The sequence below is a fragment of the Amblyraja radiata genome, chromosome 1, assembly GCF_010909765.2.
Source record: "Amblyraja radiata isolate CabotCenter1 chromosome 1, sAmbRad1.1.pri, whole genome shotgun sequence".
Classification (NCBI taxonomy): Eukaryota; Metazoa; Chordata; class Chondrichthyes; order Rajiformes; family Rajidae; genus Amblyraja; species Amblyraja radiata.
The window spans coordinates 84,316,679-84,338,556 of NC_045956.1; the positions used below are offsets into that span (position 1 = coordinate 84,316,679).

General features: G+C 42.3%; 1 protein-coding gene across 18 annotated transcripts in view; it reads right to left on the reverse strand.

The window, feature by feature from the left end:
• Nucleotides 1–21,878, reverse strand: part of lcorl (ligand dependent nuclear receptor corepressor like) — a 122,810-nt gene that overhangs the window by 71,061 nt on the left and 29,871 nt on the right. For all 18 annotated transcript variants that reach the window (XR_004412941.1, XR_004412942.1, XR_004412944.1 and 15 more), the window contains exon 2: nucleotides 19,206–19,271. Coding sequence is in view for 13 of the 18 variants with exons in the window: in XM_033026122.1 (XP_032882013.1) it covers nucleotides 19,206–19,271 (66 nt within the window). In the remaining 5 variants the exon portion in view is untranslated. The remainder of the gene's footprint in view (nucleotides 1–19,205; nucleotides 19,272–21,878) is intronic.

Sequence of the window (21,878 nt, forward strand, 5' to 3'; positions counted from 1 at the left end):
TGTATTAATGTATTATACAGCACAAATCAAATTCATTTTCCCAACTACACAAAAGGCATTCAATCAAAATCTGGATGACAATATGATAACAGTCCTGCAGTAAAATGCTGTATCTGCAATTATGCTAATATTAGATTTAAAATTAAACAAATCTTAAACAAATGAACAAGGAGTTACAACTTTCTTGGCGACACTGGTCACCAAAAACAACTTTGGTACCACATAATGTCTCATAACTAACAAACAGTTCCAGAAATCAACGAAATTATCCTACCACATGCAAAGGTTTATTTGCAATGTTTGGGAACTGTGGGTCAGATGTCGTACTAGAACACACCTGAGTATGCTAATACTCCTTTTCTATGAGAACTGCCTTTCAGCACAACAGCAAGATCAAGTGCCATCAGCTTGCATTACACATCATACAATAAGTTTCGGATTGATACAATATGTTGAGATTAGACAGAAAACTAATGACCTAATTGATTCAACAGCTGCAAGTAAGGATTTCATTGTTCTATCTGGGACATGACAATAAAACACTTGACTAATAAGGGTTAGAATACTTGTATATTCTTTTCTCTACATGTGCACCACAGCATACGTAGAAATAAAAATAAACCCTGGTCTAATGGTCATAACCATGATCTTACCAGGTATGTAGTGGGTATGGGAACATGCAGTACCAAAGGGGACACATGACCGATGATCCGAATGCCTGTCTCTAGATCTGTCTTAATCACAAGTGGGGTCCATCCCCAACCACTATACTATTTGACAGCCAAAGATGTTATCGAGAGTTTAACTACTTTGTCAGATGCCAGTCAACAAATCATACTCAACATGGTAGTGAGCATAAGGCTCAGGAGTGGCATACAGCATCACAAAGAACAGAATTACTTAACCTAAATCATCTTTGAACCGACACATCCGATGAATGAAGAACTATCATTGGAAACATTCGGCATAGCACACATTATCCCGTCACTCCTTTACCACTCCTATGATTTTAAATTATAGCTGCCTTTTGTAACAATCCACTTAATGGTTAAATTATGATCTGGCACCCAATTTTTAATAGCCCATACAAAAAGTTCACTGCTGTATTTTTAGTGGATTAAATAAAGTTACAAGCAATTTCCTTTTCAGCAAATATTCAATAGTTTTTCCACACAGTATCAACTTTTGAGTACTGTGCACACAACCCCACAGGGATTGATAGCCTAAATGCCAAAGACTTCTTGTACAGTCTCATTTGACTAGTTGACAATGCTGTGACCGATTGTTCACTGGTTAGGTTGACATAGAATGTTAGCATATAACTTGCAGGCTCCCAACAAGCAGTACAAAGGCCTATTCTAGGAAGCCTAGGCGGAGCCTTTTCCACAGGGTGAATACATGTAACATGCAGTAAACCACGCATTCTTTGGCACTATCAAATTCCTTGAAACAGGCTTTGACCACCCCCAAGCTCCTCCATTCACATTGAGATAAATTTGAGTGGGAAGCCAGAATAAAGACAGCAGTTCTGAAAATTTTAGTCCACTATGCCAGCAAAAACTAATTAAGAGAACTCTTGATGCTGGAGAAGCAAGTGACTGATACCAAGTGGGGCTACACTGAAGTCCAAAATATTTTCCCCTCAAAGGTCTTGACTCTTGCCCACTAGACACATAGAAAATAGGTGCAGGAGTAGGCCATTCGGCCCTTCGAGCCAGCACCGCCATTCAATATAATCACAGCTGATCCAAAATCAGTACCCCATTCTTGCTTTCTCCCCATATTCCTTGATTCCGTTAGCCCTAAGCTATATCTAAGTTTCACACAGTTTCACAGTGACTAGCTTCCTCACCTGAACCCTTCAACAGCAATATCCACACCAATCCAATGTCATCCAGGTAAACTATAAGCAGCTCATTTTAATGAACTACAACAGTAATGAGGTTTCCCCGATTCCACCCCCACAGCCTCTGCAGATTTTCCACAGGAAAATTGTTGTGCATTGTCATATGGGACAGAAAAACACTTTTCTTCCAGACACAGGACGTTGCATACATAAGACTGTTGGCAACCCTAGTAAGAGACGACCAGTGGTGTTTTCACAAATCGATGTGCTTGTGGCCAACTGAACAATGTTACATTCAAGAGTGAGGATTACCAAGAATGAGAACGGAAGGAGGTACAAATTAACTTTTGGCTGAATTATGGCATACGCCATGCAAGAGTTTCCAGGGACGTTTTGCCCAACAGCTTTTTCAAATGCCAGATACACATGAAATGGACAAACTCAACCTACTGGGAAGCCACTGGTATCCATCAAAACATTGCAGGTTTTTAGCAAAACTTGTTTGCTACAGATACATTCACGTGGCTATGGCTTCTAAGCTTTAAGTTCAATATTCAAGTTCCATTTATTGTCACATGCACCAATTGTTACAGTGAGATTTTAGTTACCATACAGCCATACCATATAACAATTACAGCACGGAAACAGGCCATCTCGGCCCTTCTAGTCCGTGCCGAACACTTACTCTCACCTAGTCCCATCTACCTGCACTCAGACCATAACCCTCCATTCCTTTCCCGTCCATATACCTATCTAATTTATTTTTAAATGATAAAATCAAACCTGCCTCCACCACTTCCACTGGAAGCTCATTCCACATGGCTACCACTCTCTGAGTAAAGAAGTTCCCCCTCATGTTACCCCTAAACTTTTGTCCCTTAATTCTCAATCATGTCCTCTTGTTTGAATCTTCCTTACTCTCAATGGAAAAAGCTTATCCACGACAACTCTGTCTATCCCTCTCATCATTTTAAAGACCTCTATCAAGTCCCCCCTTAACCTTCTGCGCTCCAAAGAATAAAGACCTATCTTGTTCAACCTTTCTCTGTAACTTAGGTGCTGAAACCCAGGCAACATTCTGGTAAATCTCCTCTGTACTCTCTCTATTTTGTTGACATCTTTCCTATAATTTGGCGACCAAAATTGTACACCATACTCCAGAATTGGCCTCACCAATGCCTTGTCCAATTTTAACAATACATCTCAACTTCTATACTCAATGCTCTGATTTATAAAGGCCAGCACACCAAAAGCTTTCTTTATCGCCCTATCTACATGAGATTCCACCTTCAGGGTGGAATCTGTTATTCCTAGAATCAGTTATTCCTAGATCCCTCTGTTCAACTGTATTCCTCAATTCGCTACCATTTACCATGTATGTCCTATTTTGATTTGTCCTGCTGTTAAACTGAGTTATTTTGTCAGCCCTATTCAAGAAAACTTGATTCAAACCATTGCTGCTAAAATCAATTCTTTATTCTGACAGCGTTGGATAATTCTTTAAACCTTCCAACACAGAGTTAGAAACTCTGGGGCTGGTCGAAAGAACTACTGACCAAAGATCTTATAGCGGAGCAAGATAGGCTACTCCTGCGAAATGCAATGGACTGACGTGTAGTACGCTATGGAGGGGATCATGGGCATTTTTCCCCGCCCATTTTAGTAACCTGAGCCTACCTGACCCAACCCGACTCGCAGTGTAATCAATGTTGTGGGGCAACAGTTTGTGTGGGTTAGATTCATAAATCTGTCAGTTCATACTTCTTGTCAACAATAAAATTTGATTCTGGTAATTGTCTTTTTTAATGTTTTTTAAATCATTTCTTTTTAAATGGTTCACAGGTAGTGTTTGAGTTGATTTTGTAGTAACCGGAACCGACCCGACTCGCAGGGTGATTGACATTGCGGGGGAACTTTTTGTACGTGATATAGGGTTAGATTCATAATTCTGTTAGTTCATAATTCTGTTAATTCTTGTTAAAGAATAAAATGTTTATAAACACACATACATGAAAATTATATAAATGTATATAATCATATAACACACACAATTATATTTCTTTTGATCCAATAATGAACTTTATTTCAGACTAGACAAGGGACATTAAATAAGAAACATTGTAAATAAGAAACATTGTAAACCTCCCCGCAACTTCACACACACTAGGCCTTATCCCCCCCCGGCACTCCCTCGCCTGCCCTCTCATTACAATGTCTCCCCCCCTCCTATGCCCCTCTCCCCGCTGCCCCGCACTCCCTCTCCTCGCTGCCCCGGACCGCGCACTCCCTCTCCCCGCTGCCCCGGACCGCGCACTCCTTCTCCCCGCTGCCCCGCACTCTCTCTCCTCGCTGCCCCGGGCCGCGCACTCCCTCTCCTCGCTGCCCCGCACTCCTTCTCCCCGCTGCCCCGGGCCGCGCACTCCTTCTCCCCGCTGCCCCGCACTCTCTCTCCTCGCTGCCCCGGGCCGCGCACTCCCTCTCCTCGCTGCCCCGCACTCCTTCTCCCCGCTGCCCCGGGCCGCGCACTCCTTCTCCCCGCTGCGGATCCAATCTTTGGCCGGAAGCAAGAGGGCGGAGCAAAATGGCGGAACAAGATGGCGGAACAAGATGGCGGGGGCAGGTTGCTAAAATGAGTCATAAAATCGCCCATGAATCCGCCCATGAACGTACTACACGTTTGCGTGAGAGTAACCCATCTTGCTCTGCTATAAGATCTTTGCTACTGACTTTGGTATAAACGTAACACATTATATAGGTAATAGACAATTATAATACAAAAGGAGTGGCAAACTATTAACCAATCATTATGGTTTACCATACATTTAACTTATTTGCATAAACCAATCAACTAAATCCTTTCCATTGGTTGACAATATGTATAGTCACATGATTTTCCCTTTTCCGGCCCCTTTACAACCTTCTTCCCCTCTGTGGTTTTCTTCAACCTCTTTACTCAAAATTACTTCATTTCAATAAAGTAAAAACACAGATATAAAACTAATTCTCAGAGAACACCTCAGAATATAATATACACATCATACAGCAATCACACAACACATATACACAAAACATATTTTCACTTTTGCAAAATAAACTTACTTCTGAAACTTCAGATTTAAACAAAGTCTAATACTTCTAATCATAATTAAAACGCAATACACTTCATAATTAATTTCCTTACAACTACATAGTTAAAATACAGTTACTTATGGATTACAAAGATTAAATATGAGTTTTGCCCCTTTCTTACAAAGTGGTAAAGACTTAAGTTATTTCTAATCACACAATTCCCAACTCCAAGCACACAAAGGCCATATACTTGTCACGCTTGATTACTTCCTCCCAAGCTCGGGTCTAATTTCATTCTGTATTACAACCTCCCCCTTCTATCTCTGGAGGAAAGGAATGTAAGGCCTCTTCGCTAATAGCATTCCACACAACAAATGAAAGATTATCAAAACAGTTACTTTCTCAGTTTTCTATAAGAAACCACCCTTTTACAAAGGTCACACAACCATCACCCATGCCTTATCTCTTATCGCAACATAAATACATTTAAACAGCACAAACCATATCACAGACTAGTATCTACCCTTGGTGCCTACAACCCAATATACAAACCATAAATCCCCTTCATGACACAGGCGAGCTCGAAGATGTGTCACAAAGAAAAAATAAATGGTGCCCATCCTGGGAAGAGATCCCATTAACAACCTCCATTCTAAACACCAACCTAAACCAAATACAACCTCTGACAGTTATAGCGCTTCAAAGCAAACAAAGCTATGCGTATTTACATCAACATCTCCATGTTATAACAAGCCATCTGTTCCCCTGTGTGTGTTCTTTATTCCTTTGTGGGCTATGTATCCAAGTCCTTCCCTTGCAACTTAACATAAGTTCCTTAAGAACATATAATTTGAGCAATTATATTGTATAATATTTCCTCACTGCCAAGATGTAGCACCTCACACTTATCAGCATTAAACTCCATCTGCCATCTTTCAGCCCACTCTTCCAAATGGCCTAAATCTCTCAGTAGACTTTGAAAATCTACTTCATTATCCACAACACCACCTATCTTAGTATCATCTGCATACTTACTAATCCAATTTACCACACCATCATCCAGATCATTGATGTATATGACAAACAACAGTGGACCCAACACAGATCCCTGAGGCACCCCACTAGTCACCGGCCTCCAACCCGACAAACAGTTATCCACCATTACTCTCTGGTATCTCCCATTCAGCCACTGTTGAATCCATCTTGCTACTCCACTATTAATACCCAACAATTGAACCTTCTTAACCAACCTACCATGTGGAACCTTGTCAAAGGCCTTACTGAAGCCCATATAGACAACATCCACCACTTAACCCTCATCAATTTCCCTAGTAACCTCTTCAAAAAATTCAAGAAGATTAGTCAAACATGACCTTCTAGGCACAAATCCATATTGACTGTTCCTAATCAGACCATGTTTATCCAGATGATTATATATATTATCTCTAAGTATCCTTTCCATTAATTTGCCCACCACTGACATCAAACTAACAGGTCCATAATTGCTAGGTTTACTCTTAGAACCCTTTTAAAACAATGGAACAATATGCGCAGTACGCCAATCTTCCGGCACCATTCCCGTTTCTAATGACATTTGAAATATTTCTGTCATAGCCCCTGCTATTTCTACACTAACTTCACTCAATGTCCTAGGGAATATCCTGTCAGATCCTGGAGACTTATCCACTTTTATATTTTTCAAAAGTGTCAGTACTTCCTCTTCTTTGATCCTCATAGTTTCCATAGCTACTCTACTTGTTTCCCTTACCACACATAATTCAATATCTTTCTCCTTGGTGAATACCGAAGAAAAGAAATTGTTCAATATCTCCCCCATCTCTTTTGGCTCTGCAGATAGCTGTCTACTCTGACTCTCTAATGGACCAATTTTAACCGTCGTTATCCTTTTAACCATATAACCATATAACAATTACAGCACGGAAACAGGCCATCTCGGCCCTACAAGTCCGTGCCGAACAACTTTTTTCCCTTAGTCCCACCTGCCTGCACTCATACCATAACCCTCCATTCCCTTCTCATCCATATGCCTATCCAATTTATTTTTAAATGATACCAACGAACCTGCCGCCACCACTTCCACTGGAAGCTCATTCCACACCGCTACCACTCTCTGAGTAAAGAAGTTCCCCCTCATGTTACCCCTAAACTTCTGTCCCTTAATTCTGAAGTCATGTCCTCTTGTTTGAATCTTCCCTATTCTCAAAGGGAAAAGCTTGATCACATCAACTCTGTCTATCCCTCTCATCATTTTAAAGACCTCTATCAAGTCCCCCCTTAACCTTCTGCGCTCCAGAGAATAAAGACCTAACTTATTCAACCTATCTCTGTAACTTAGTTGTTGAAACCTAGGGCAACATTCTAGTAAATCTCCTCTGTACTCTCTCTATTTTGTTGACATCCTTCCTATAATTGGGCGACCAAAATTGTACACCATGCTCCAGATTTGGTCTCACCAATGCCTTGTACAATTTTAACATTACATCCCAGATTCTATACTCAATGCTCTGATTTATAAAGGCTAGCATACCAAAAGCTTTCTTTACCACCTTATCTATATGAGATTCCACCTTCAAGGAACTATGCACGGTTATTCCCAGATCCCTCTGTTCAACTGTATTCTTCAATTCCCTACCATTTATCATGTACGTCCTATTTTGATTTGTCCTGCCAAGGTGTAACACCTCACATTTATCAGCATTAAACTCCATCTGCCATCTTTCAGCCCATTTTTCCAAATGGCCTAAATCACTCTATAGACTTTGGAAATCCTCTTCATTATCCACAACACCCCCTATCTTGGTATCATCTGCATACTTACTAATCCAATTTACCACCCCTTCATCCAGATCATTGATGTACATGACAAACAACAAAGGACCCAACACAGATCCCTGAGGCACCCCACTAGTCACCTGCCTCCAACCCGACAAACAGCCATCCACCATTACCCTCTGGCTTCTCCCATTCAGCCACTGCTGAATCCATCTTGCTATTCCTGCATTTATACCCAACAGTTTAACCTTCTTAACCAACCTTCCATGAGGAACCTTGTCAAAGGCCTTACTAAAGTCCATATAGACAACATCCACTGCTTTACCCTCGTCAATTTCCCTAGTAACCTCTTCAAAAAATTCAAGAAGTTTAGTCAAACATGACCTTCCAGGCACAAATCCATGTTGACTGTTCCTAATCAGACCCTGTTTATCCAGATGCTTATATATATTATCTCTAAGTATCTTTTCCATTAATTTGCCCACCACTGAAGTCAAACTAACAGGTCTATAATTGCTAGGTTTACTCTTAGAACCCTTTTTAAACAATGGAACAACATGCGCAGTACGCCAATCCTCGGGGACTATTCCCGTTTCTAATGACATTTGAAATATTTCTGTCATAGCCCCGGCTATTTCTACACTAACTTCCCTCAATGTCCTAGGGAATATCCTGTCAGGACCTGGAGACTTATCCACTTATATTTTTCAAAAGTGTCAGTACTTCTTTTACTTTGAAACTCATAGTATCCATAACTACTCTACTCGTTTCCCTTACCTCACATAATTCAATATCCTTCTCCTTGGTGAATACCGAAGAAAATAAATTGTTCAATATAATTTTGCTATTAATTTAGCTGTAGAAACCCTTTGGATTTACTTTCACCTTACTTGCCAAAGCAACCTCATATCTTCTTTTAGCTTTTCTAATTTCTTTCTTAAGATTCCTTTTACATTCTTTATACTCAAGCACCTCATTTACTCTATGCTGCCTATAATTATTGTGGATCTCTCTCTTTTTCCGAACCAAGTGTCCAATTTCCCTTGAAAACCATGGCTCTTTCCAATTATTACTCTTTCCTTTCAACCGAACAGGGACATAAAGATTCTGTACTCTTAAAATTTCGTCCATTTCTCTACTACATTCTTCCCATAAAACAAAATGTCCTAATTCACTCCTTTTAGATCCTTTCGCATCTCCTCAAAGTTAGCCTTTCTCCAATCAAAAATCTCAACCCTTGGTCCAGTTCTGACCTTCTCCATAATTATATTGAAACTAATGGTATTGTGATCACTGGACCCAAAGTGCTCCCCAACACATACCTCCACCACCTGACCTGTCTCATTTCCTAACAGGAGGTCCAGCACTGCCCCTTCTCTAGTAGGTACCTCTATGTATTGCTGCAAAAACTATCCTGCACACATTTTACAAACTCCAAACCATCCAGCCCTTTTACAGAATGTGTTTCCCAGTCTATGTGTGGAAAATTGAAATCTCCCACAGTCACTACCTTGTACTAATATCTGCTATCTCCTTATATATTTGCTCTTCCAATTCTCGCTCCCCATTAGGCGGTCTATAACACACCCCTATAAGTGTTGCTACACCTTTCCCATTTCTCAGTTCCACCCAAATAGCCTCCCTAGACGAGCCCTCTAATCTATCCTGCCAAAGCACTGCTGTAATATCTTCCCTGACAAGCAATGCAACTGCTCCACTTCTTGCCCCTCCAATTCTATCACACCTGAAGCAACGAAATCCTGGAATATTTAGTTTCCATTCACAGCCATCCTGCAACCATGTTTCACTAATCGCCACAACATCATACTTCCATGTGTCAATCCAGGCTCTAAGCTCTTCCACCTATCTTACAATTCTCCTAGCATTAAAATATACACATTTAAGAAACCCACCACCTCTTATTCTGTTTATTATCTTTTTCGTCTTTCTCCCCTACATGTTGGGTCTGAGTGCTCCCCTTCTCTGCCTCCTGCCTCACACATTGTCTACTAGCTTTCTCTATTTGATTCCCTCCCCCCAACCGTTCTAGTTTAAAGTCTCCCCAGTAGCCTTTGCAAATCTCGCCGCCAGGATATTGGTTCCCCTCGGGTTCATACGAATAAAAACACAATACACGATAGAGTTTAACATGAACATCCCCACACAGCGGTATCAACATCTCCCACTGCGAGGGAAGGTAATAAAATTCAGTCGTCTTCCTCTTTGTTCACCTGTGGTCGGGGCCTTTGAGCCCTCCGTAGTCGCTGCTACGGCGGCCCGATGTTCAGACAGTCTAGCCGGGATGATCGGAGCTCCGGCGTCGGAATGGAACACTCAGCGGCTTGGAGTTTCCGTATCGGCCGCTCCCTCGACCAGGATGTGACTGGTAAACAGTTTCTCCTCTTCCTCCCCACCTCCCCCACATAAAAAAGATTAAGAAACATCCAAAAACATACTTTAAAAATAACAAAAAGGGTGAAAGGACGGACAAACTGCCGGCGAGGTTGCCGCAGATATTCTTATTTACAGTCAATGGCTCAAACACTCATTGAACCCTACACAAAGCAAACGGCTGACCACTCAACCTCTTGTTCAGACAGGAGTTACTTACTCATGAAGAATTAGAAAATAAGAATTGCAGTGTTTATAAAATGTGCAAATACTATGGATCTCAGATTTGAGTCGAGGATTAATAAGAACCTAATGAATATGAGCACTAATACACCACTTTGCCCCTCAAGCATGTTCCGTCATTAAATCAATTATTATATTGATTATGGCTGATAATTTTCCTACCCTATCCTCGTATCTTTCATCATGACTAATATCCAAATTTCATTGCAGTTCTCAACCAAACCAAAGACTGAGTTTCAACTGCCCTCTGGGTCAGAGAAGTTAACATCTAAGTGAAAACATTTCTCCTTATATCACACCTAAATAGACAGAAGATTATATTGAACAAATTTCATAATCAAAGCAACAGAAATCACTAAACATAGATATGCTTGAGGGAGAGTGCAACTGTGAATGTGTTTAGAGTTGCTCAAGCTCCACTGATGTATCTTCATTAGATTGGCAACACTTTTGCAAATTACAGTAGAATGGCTCCATGGAAATTTTCAACCAGTGACTCAAACATTCATTTAATCCTATATCAAAACTGCTGACTATCTAACTTCTCTCCTATTAACTACTATTAACAGGCAGACATTTCTCCACTCGCCTTCATAAAACTGCAACACAATCCATTGACAGCCCCTTCTGCTATTACCATCCCCAGATCCTCCATCTCCAAGCCCGTGAAAAAATTGTCTATTTTTCTACATACAATTGCTAGCCCAGTACAGCATTGAAGTTGCCCCTTGTAAAGTCACAAATTAACATCCTACATGACCTTCGATAAAATACTTCTCAACTGGTTTAGACCCTTTGACAGCCTTTTCTGCTATATTGAGGATCAAAGTACAAATAAGTAACATCCAACTGAAACCAAAGATCGCAGATGGTTACACATCTTATACTCACATCACGAGCATTATCCAGTGAATTTATAGCCTAGCCCACCCCCCTCCTGTTTTTTTCTATATACTTAATACATCAATATCCACAGTACAAATGGCAGGTATCGTAAACAGCTGCTATTACCAGTTCTACCTCATCTTTGCCATTCAAAACTTCCAAGCAGTGGAATTTAGCTGTTCGAATACAATCATATTCAATCTCTTGCTCGTGGTCGTGCAACACTTAAAACAGCAAGTGAATGTTTTCAAATTTAAGTACATTCATTAAGTTCCAATAAACCTTAATCCTTGCTCACCATCACAAACATCACCAAAACCTCTCTCAGGAAATGGGAGTGTAAGGGAGAACCAAAATGTAATTTGGTAGCAGTGCTCTCTAAGTCAAAAATGTAATCTATTGTTTCTGGTCTTTTCGGATCACTTCAGAGAGGCATGGAAGCAATTATCAACGTGCCAATGAAAAGTTCTACATATCTAAAGTGCAAGAGCTTGATATCATAATTTAGTCATGTCTGTCATTAATTTGTTTGTGGTTTACATGCAAATTTTGAAAAGCAATTTTAAATAGATGATAAAAAGCTGACACCAATCCAGTGGAAGGAATTAACTATTGAAAACAGAATTTTTCTCCATTAATGTCAATTTGTTGTGCAAGACTGGATCATGTACTCTCAGCCTTGAATGCGACATTCATAAAATCCGAAATCCCCAACAATACTATTGCTGTCCCAGTCAAATGGCAAAGCAGATTAACTGCATTCTACATATCCTATTTGGTTCTGAATCAAGTACTCAGTCTATCCATCACTTTTGCCTTATCAACTTGACCGCAGACTGAATTTATACAAATTTCCTCAGGCCTTGCAACACCTACTAGAAACTAGATTAAAGGCAGATTTTTAAATCATCCTACTTGTCCATCACCCATGACCCGTGTCTATTCAATTACATCAGTGTAGTAAGCTAGAAACATTTATGCATCTAAAAGATGCTATGCTACCACTCACACTGAAAGGCCTCACATGGATCAACAAAACACCCACAATACCTTTTTCCATAAGTTTTCAATGTTCTGGATCTGAGAAAACCCACAGCAATGACTCCTCTAATCATATTCCCCATGCCAGCTATGGATTTCTTAATTCCGAGGGGCTTACAGATATCTCCTCTTAGTTTCTTCTCTAAACTCTAAGCCAAAATTTCGGATTAACTACAATGGCTCTCGATGATGCATATTAACCATTCTTTATCACAAAGCAAATTTCATTAGTTCTACATACATGCAAATAGTCAATGATTGTGAAGATGTAGAGCACATCCTTGCAGTCTCACTTGTTATTACAAATGTTATTACACATGACCCCCACATCACAGAGAGCTTGGTTGAAAATCGTATTCCTTGAAAACTGTGCCATGACTTTTCGTTACGCAGAATCCACATTATGTGGGCCTGCTGGGCCTCAACACCACCCTGTGTCACTGGATCTTGGACTTTCTGACAGAGAGACCGCAGTCAGTCCGTGTTGGCATGAACACCTCGGGCTCGATCACGTTGAGCTCCCCTCAAGGCTGTGTGCTCAGCCCGCTGTTGTTCACACTGCTCACACATGACTGAGCTGCCAGATTCAGGGACAATAAGATCATAAAATTCGCAGATGACTCAACAGTGGTGGGACTCATCAGCAGAGATGAGGAATCAATGTACAGGGAGGAAGTGAAACAACTAGTGGACTGGTGCGGCAACAACAATTTAGCATTAAATGTCGACAAATGTCGACTTCAGGAGGTCGCAGCCAAAACACACACCACTCAACATCAGTGGCACCACAGTGGTTCCTCGGAGTGCAAATTACAGACAGTCTCACCTGGTCCAGGAACAACACTGGGATTGTCAAACGGGCCCATCAGCGACTGCACTTCCTGAGGAAACTCAAACAGGCCTCACTCCCCACCAACATCCTCAGGACTTTTTACAGGGGCACGGTAGAGTCTGTACTCACGTACTGCATGAACACGTGGTACTCCAACTGTAACTGCTCAGACAGGAAAGCTCTGCAGAGGGTAGTGAGGGGAGCAGAGAGGATCATTGGCGTCTCCCTACCCTCGGTACAAGAACTGTTCCAGAGCTGCTGTCTGAAAAAAGCTCTGAGAATAGCTAAGGACAAACTGCACCCCCTCCACACACACCTGGATCTCCTGCCATCAGGCACGAGATACCGTAGCATTAAAGCCCGGACTACCAGACTGCTAAACAGCTTCCTGCCACAGGCTGTGAGGCTAATAAACAGTCACTCTGTACTCACGGTCACCTGATTCTGCGGCTTTGCACTGACATTTTAATAACTCTGGCACTGGCCACTCAAATCAGCTGCCCTGGACATTTTAATGTTGCTGTTTTACCTGCTTTTAACTATTTATACTGTTTCATCAGGGACTGGATTGTTTTTACTGTTATTATGTGTGAAATGTTTTAAGTTTCATGTGCGATGCTCCGGTATTCCCTGGGAAACGTCTTCTCATTTTGCACTGTACAACTGTTGCTTTGCAAGATGACAATAAAGGTTGATTGATTGATTGATTGATGTGAGCTGCACCAAGAATTGAGCCGAAAATTAAAAAGTTTAGTTTAGAGATACAGCGTGGAAACAGGCCCTTTGGCCAGCTGAGTCCACGCCGACTAATCCTACACACTAGGGACAATTTTTACAGAAGCCAAATTAACCTACAAACCTGCACCGTTGAAATGTAGAGGAAACAAGAGCACTCAGATAAAATCCACGCTGTCATAGGGAGAATATACTAACTCCGTACAGACAGCACCCAGTCAGGATGGAACCCAGATCTCTGGCACTGCAAGGCAACAACTCTACCGGTACACCATTCAAACTGCATGGCGAATTTTAATTCTGAATCTCAGGCGTTTTAGGTCATGTTGAGAATTCTGTAAAGCCAAATTTACTTTTGTCCATTGTAAATTTACCCTAAGAGCATCCAATCAGTTAAAACCAGGTTAAGGGTTTTAAAAAAAGATTTCCAGCTCAGCACCACGGAAAGGGAATAGAATAAATATCAGGACTGGGTACATACTGGTAATGGTAATGTTACTGCCCAGTAATAACAGCAGGGGCTATCACACTCACAGCAATGTTGGCAGTCTAAACTCAGTGACTCCTCAAAACATTGGGATGGATTATGCACGAGTACTAATCCAATCTGCAGAGACCTTCAGGAGATTATTCATTTTAGTTACAGCCGACACAGAAGCTTTAAGGAAAGCAATAGAAAATTAATTTCTGTTCTACCCATGATGAGCAGTTCAAGAGATCTAATCAAAATCATAAGCCCCAGAAGGAACTTGTCAGTTGTTATGGAAGAAACTGATCACCTTCAAGGACCAGCCAGAGCTTGGGCTTATAGACAATTGGTGCAGGAGTAGGCCATTCGGCCCTTCGAGCCAGCACCGCCATTCAATGTGATCATGGCTGATCATCCACAATCAGTACCCCGTTCCTGCCTTCTCTCGATATCCCTTAACTCCTCTATTCCTAAGAGTTCTATCTAACTCTCTCTTGAAAGCATCCAGAGAACCAGCCTCCACCACTCTCTGAGGCAGAGAATTCCACAGACTGACAACTGTGTGAAAATGTTTTTCCTCATGTCCGTTCTATATGGCTTACCACTTATTCTTCAACTACGGCACCTGATTCTGGACTCCCCCAACATCGGGAACATGTTTCCTGCCTCGAGCGTGTCCAAACCCTTAATAATCTTATGTTTCAATAAGATTCCCTCTCATCCTTCCATACAAGCTCCATTCTCTCAACATATGACAGTCCCGCCCTCCCGGGAATTAACCCCGTGAACTCAAGTTTGGAGACCAAAGTGGCACATAATACCCCAGGTGTGGGCTCACTAGGGCCCTGTACAAATGCAGGAGGACCTCTTTGCTCCTATACTCAACGTCTCTTGTTATGAAGGCCAAATTGCCCTTCGATTTCTTCACTGCCTGCTGTACCTGCATGCTTACTTTAAGTGACTGATGGACAAGGACCCCCCAGATCCCATTGTACTTCCCCTTTTCCCAACTTGACACCATTTAGAAAATAATCTGCCTTCCTGTTTTTGCCACCAAAGTGGATAACCTCACATTTATCCACATTAAACTGCATCTGCCTTGCATCTGCCCACACACCCAACTTGTCCAAGTCACCCTGCATCCTCATAGCATCCTCCTCACAGCTCACACTGCCACCCAGCTTTGTCATCTGCAAATTTGCTAATGTTACTTTTAATCCCTTCATCCAAATCATTAATATATTGTAAATAGCTGCGGTCCTAGCACCGAGCCTTGCGGTACCTCATTAGTCACGGCCTGCCATTCTGAAAGGGACCCGTTAACTCCTACCCTTTGTCTCCTGTCTGCCAACCAATTTTCTATCCATGTCAGCACCCTACCCCCAATACTATGTGCTCTAATTTTGCCCACTAATCTCCTATGTGGGACCTTATCAAATGCTTTCTGAAAGTCCAGGTACACTACATCCAGTGGCTCTCACTTGTCCATTATCCTGGTTACATCCTCAAAAAATCCCAGATGATTAGTCAAGCATGATTTCCCCTTCGAAATCCATGCTGACCTGGACCGATCCAAATGAGCCGCTATTTCATCTTTTATTATTGACTCCAAAATCTTCCCGATGTCAGGCTAACTGGTCTATAATTCCCTGTTTTCTCTCTGCTGCTCTTCTTAAAAAGTGGGATAACATTAGCTACCCTCCAATCCACAAGAACTGATCCCAAATCTACAGAACATTGGAAAATGATCACCAATGCGTCCACGATTTCTAGTGCCACTTCCTTAAGTACCCTGGGATGCTGACCATCAGGCCCTGGGGATTTATCAGTCTTCAGTCCCGTCAGTCTACCCAACACAATTTCCTGCCTAATGTAGATTTCCTTCAGTTTCTCTGTCACCCCAGATCCTCTGGCCACTACTATATCAGGAAGATTGTTTGTGTTTTGTGAAGATGGATCCAAAGTACGTGTTTAACTCGTCTGCCATTTCCTTGTCCCCATAATAAATTCAGCCTTTTCAGTCTTCAAGGGTCCAACCTTGGCCTTAACTAGTTTTTTCCTCTTCACATACCTAAAGAAGCTTTTACTACCCTCCTTTATATTCTTGGCTAGCTTACCTTCGTACCTCATCTTTTTTCCCCGTATTGCCTTTTTAGTTAGCTTCTGCTGCTCTTTAAAAGTTACCCAATCTTCTGGCTTCCCGCTCATCTTTGCTATGTTATATTTCTTCAGTTTTATTTTTATACTCTCCCTGACTTCCCTTGTCAGCCACAGTCACCCCTTACTCCCGTTGGAATCTTTCTTCCTCTTTGGAATGAACCGATCCTGCACCTCCCGTATTATTCCCAGAAATACTTGCCATTGTTGTCCCACTGTCATCCCTGCTAGGGTATCTTTCCAGTCAACTTTGGCCAACTCCTCCCTCATGGCTCCATAGTCCCCTTTGCTCACTGTAATACCGACACCTCCGATTTACCCTTCTCCCTCTCAAATTGTAGATTAAAACTTATCATATTATGGTCACTACCTCCTAATGGCTCCTTTACCTCGAGTTCCCTTATCAAATCCGGTTCATTGCACAACACTAAATCCAGAATTGCCTTCTCCCTGGTAGGCTCCAGTGCAAGCAGTAAGAATCTATCACGGAGGCACTCCACAAACTCCCTTTCTTGAGGTCCAGTTCTAACCTGATTTTCCCAGTCTACGTGCATGTTGAAATCTCCTATAACAACTGTAGCATTACCTTTACGACATACCAATTTTAATTATTGATTCAACTTGCACCTTATGTCCAGGCTACTGTTTGGGGGCCTGTAGATAACTCCCATTAGGGTCTTCTTACCCTTACAAATCCGCAGTTCTATCCACACTGACTCTACATCTCCTGATTCTATGTCACCCCTCGCAAGGGACTGAATTTCATTCCTCCACAACAGAGCTACCCCACACCCCCTCTTCACACCTGTCTTTCTTTTCGATAGGACATATACCCTTGAATGTTCAGTTCCCAGCCATGGTCCTCTTGCAGCCATGTCTCTGTAATTCCCACAACATCATACTTGCCAATTTCTAACTGAGCCTCAAGCTCATCCACTTTATTTCTTATACTTCACGCATTCACATACAACACTTCGACCGGTATTCACCTCCCCTCTCACAACAGTCACTATTGACTCTGACCTTACTCTCTTAACCCTTATCGATCTTTCCTTCCCATTAATTCGGGAGTCTTTTATAACTTTTCCTGTATACACTGCCCCTTTAACTCTATCTTTATGCTCCCAATTTGTAAACCCCCCCCCCCCCCCCCACTATTTCGTTTAAATCCACACGTGTAGCACTAGCATCCAATTACAGCTTGAATTACAAGGAGAGTCAGGTCAGTTTTTCCAGGATTGAAGGATGCCGATGCGCTTCCTTAAAGGTTTTGTAACATCATGAGTGGTATGATGTTAAGGTGGACAGACTTTTTCCCAGGGTAGGGAAATCTAAAACTGGAGAGCGTAGGTGTTTGGGGGAGAGCCAAGATCTAAACGCAAACTTAAGGGGCACGTCTTCTTCATTCCCACTACCACAGAGGGTGGTGCATATGTGGAACGAGAACAGCCAGAAATTGTTGAGGCAGATGCTCGGCAGGCACATGGATAAAAGCGGTTCAGAGGGCTATGGATCAAATGACCCATTTCCATACTGTGCAACTATGCGATATACTGAACTAATATTCTGTTCAAGACCAATCGTGCTGTTTTGTATGCCCAGAACATGGAGGGGATTAAAAGTGGCAATAAACCAAGCAAATTTTACTGTACCCACGTCATATTTGCTTTAACAGTATCACATTGCTTACTAATGTATTATGGAAAAAATGCAAGACATTGCACTGTAAGACCTTAAGGATCACAGTTCTATAAACCATGAACTAAAAAATACTACCATTTTTGACATGAACCTAACAGCACCACATACGCTTTTTTTCTGCATATTGTTCATTGTTGCTGTGACAGTGAGAAAACATTATTAATCAACTTCGATTAAATTTGTTTTGGAACTTGCACGAGGCTCGCATTGTTTCCCCCTGTTCTGAAAGGTTGATGGCATCATTAAAGTTGATTACTGATATCAGTGAGTTATTCAAGGGCCGACAATATTTCTCATGTTTCACCCTCCCCTCAAATCAGATAACCAAACCATAGGGTTTCAACAAGGTTCTCAGCTACGCAATAAGGCAAGACAAACCCTGGCTGTTTTGGGGCTAAGACAACCCAATATTGCATAAATACATTTTTATTTGCCGAACAATTAAGACTTTAAGACAGGCATTACTCTGAGCTTTATATTACTCGAGTCTCCAAAGATGGACTTTGTTTGAACCATGGAAAATGAACAATACATGTTTTTTGCAGAAATGTAAAAGTAATTTGGGCAAAATGTTACATTCCATGAATGAATGCTCCCATTAATAAGCTAGAGAAACATATGGGCGGAAAATATTAAATATCAATGTAAGGAAGTAATTATACACAAGGCGAGGTTATTTTTAATGGTGTGAAATACTTCAGTAATGTAAATTGCAGGACATTAAAGGAATAAGAAAATTACAGATTGGCAACATTTTGAACATTTTAGGATAGTTAAGTAATAAAAGTACTTAGATTTTTCAAAATGACATCAATTATTAGCAATATGCCTAATTAGATAAGTGTTTATTGGTGGTCTAGTCAGAGGTATTGCACAAATACTAGAAAACATTCAAGAACAACAACTTAATTTCACATGCTTAAAACATTGTAGAGTTTAATTCAATTGGAATATATAGTTAATAAAATCCATTCCAAGAAAAATTGAAAACAGATTATTCACAATACTCAATATTAATATTCAGAAAACAAAAAACATTTTACCATCAAATAAACTGAGGTCTCTGAGTAACCTTGTTCCATAAAGTCCTTCTAAGATGCTTTCGAACCCTGTAAATAAAATATCAATACATTAGTTCAGATGTCAAGCATTCGGACAAAAAGGTACTAAAAATGTTAACACGCAAAACTCTTTTAGGCCTCTCCATCCATTTCTGCATATTGCACAATGTTGCATATTGTGCTCAGTTGTGGGAGTCACAGGTTCGGGATCAATCTTTGTTTCTAAAGCATCAATTTGGTGTGAAGGAGTTGACGTTGAGTCAAGGACCATTCCAAACTGGAAAGTAAGGAACCAAGCATGTCAAGTGGCAGAAAGGCAAATAAGTGGAGGAGAGATAATATCTGCAATAGGGTGCAGAGCAAGCTGCAGATTTTTAAAGGTAACAAATATTTTAAAAAATTGCAATTTGAAACAGAAAAGAAAAAAATGTATCAAATTGAAACAAAACACCCATATTTCTGGACAAATAAAGTAGCTAAATGGAATATCAATAATTTCTGAGGGTTTCAACTACTCAAATGGAAGATAATGTGTGTACCTCAACCTTACACTGGACATTGTTTGCAACATGGAGGCTAAAAACAGATGAAAGAGGAAGTTGGACAGAGAATTAATGTGAAACCAAGGTGAAGCAGCAACTCAATCGTGCTGTCACATCTTATTAATTTGATTGAGGTTTGAAGAGGCGGTGATGGCGATTGATAAGGGTTGGGCAGCTGATGTTTCTATATGAATATTGGTACAGGTGCACAACCTTTTATCCGAAAGCCTTGGGACCAGACACTTCTCGGATTTCGGAATTTTTTGGATTTCCAAATGGAAGATTTTTAGCGTAGATTAGGTAGGTAGCGCGGGCGGCTTGAAAAGTCTGGAGCGGCTGCCTCCTCCCCGGAGACCGGGGAATCATTGTAAATCATTGCTTAAATGTTAGTCAGTTAGTTTGGAGGGATTTTATGTGGTGGGGGGGGGGGGGTGACGGGGCAAACTTTAATTCTTAGTCCCCTACCTGGTCGGAGAGGCGGGGAGCAGGCAATGTCTTGCCGGGTCGCCGTGCAGTAAGCTCCGGAGCGCTGTGGCTGCCGACTCCCAACATCGCGGAGCTGAGTGCTGCGGGCGTCCGGCCGCAGGCGGCGCCGGTTGGAGCTCCGACCCCGGCAACTCTACCCCTGGCTGCGCGGCGCTCCAAATCCAGCGCCGCCCGCGGCCGGACGCCCGCAGCCCCAGCTCCGCGATGTTGGGAGTCGGCGGCGTCGCAGCGCTGGGATACCAGCGGGGAGCGGGCAATGCTTTACCGGGTCGCCGTGCGGTAAGCTCCGGAGCGCTGTGGCCGCCGACACACATCGCGGAGCTGGGGCTGCGGGCGTCCGGCCGCGGGCCGCGCTGGATTTGGAGCGCCGCGCAGCCAGGGGTAGAGTTGCCGGGGTCGGAGCTACAACCGGCGCCGCCCACAGCCAGACGCCCGCAGCCCCAGCTCCGCGATGTTGGGAGTCGGCGGCCACAGCGCTCCGGAGCTTACTGCACGGCGACCCGGTAAGGCATTGCCCGCTCCCCGCCTCTCCGACCAGGTAGGGAACTAAGAATTAAAGTTTCCCCCTTCACCCCCCCCCCCCCCCCCTTCACATAAAAGCCCTCCAAACTAACTGACTAACATTTAAGTAATGATTCACAGATGTTTAAGTGTCTCCCCGGTCTCCGTGGAGGAGGCAGCCGCTACAGTAGTACAGACCTGGGTTGACCGTGGGTCGTTTCGGGTCAAGTTTGGCGCCAAACGCGAGCTTTGGTGTGCAGACGACATCCTGGAAAAAATGTCCGGTTTTCGGAGCATTTCGGTTTCCGGAACACCGGATAAAAGGTTGTGCACCTGTATAGTATTTGGGAAAGTCCTTCATGGTAGGCTGATCCAGAAGATTAAGATGCATGGGATTCAGGACAACTTGGTAGTTCAGAACTGGCTTAACCAAAGATATAGGTGGTTCCGGTGAAAGAATGGTATTCTATCTGGAACTCTGAGAGCAGTGGTGCCGTGCGGGGATCTGTACTAGAGTCGTCGTTTCCGATATGTATTAACAACTTGTACATAATGTAGGTGAGCAAGTTTGAAGACACCAACATTATTGGAGTCACAGTGAGGAAGGCTAGCAAAGGATACAATAGGATTTAGATCAGTTACAGATATGGGAGGAAAATGGCAGACGGAGTTTAATCTGAGCAGGGTTTTGAATCTGTACAATCTGTGAGGTGTTGCACTTTGGGAGTATGAATGCAAGGGTAAAGTATAGGGCATATTGAAGTGGAGAAGGATCGTGAAGTCCAACTCCATAGCTCCCTGAAGCTGACAACACAAGTGGGTAGATTGGCAAAAGAGGCAAATGGTATGCTTGTCTTCATCAGTCAAGGCATTGAGTATAAGAGTCAGGAAGTCATGCTGCAACCTTGGTTAGGCCGCATTTGTAGTGCCGTCTGCACTCCATTATAGGAAGGTTGTGGAGAATGCAGAAACAGTTTACCAGAATGCTGCCCAGGTACAAGGAGAGGTTGGTGAAACTTGGGTAGACAAAAAATGCTGATGTAACTCAGCGGGACAGGCAGCATCTCTTGAGAGAAGGAATGGGTGACGTTTCGGATTGAGACCCTTCTTCAAACTTGGATTATTT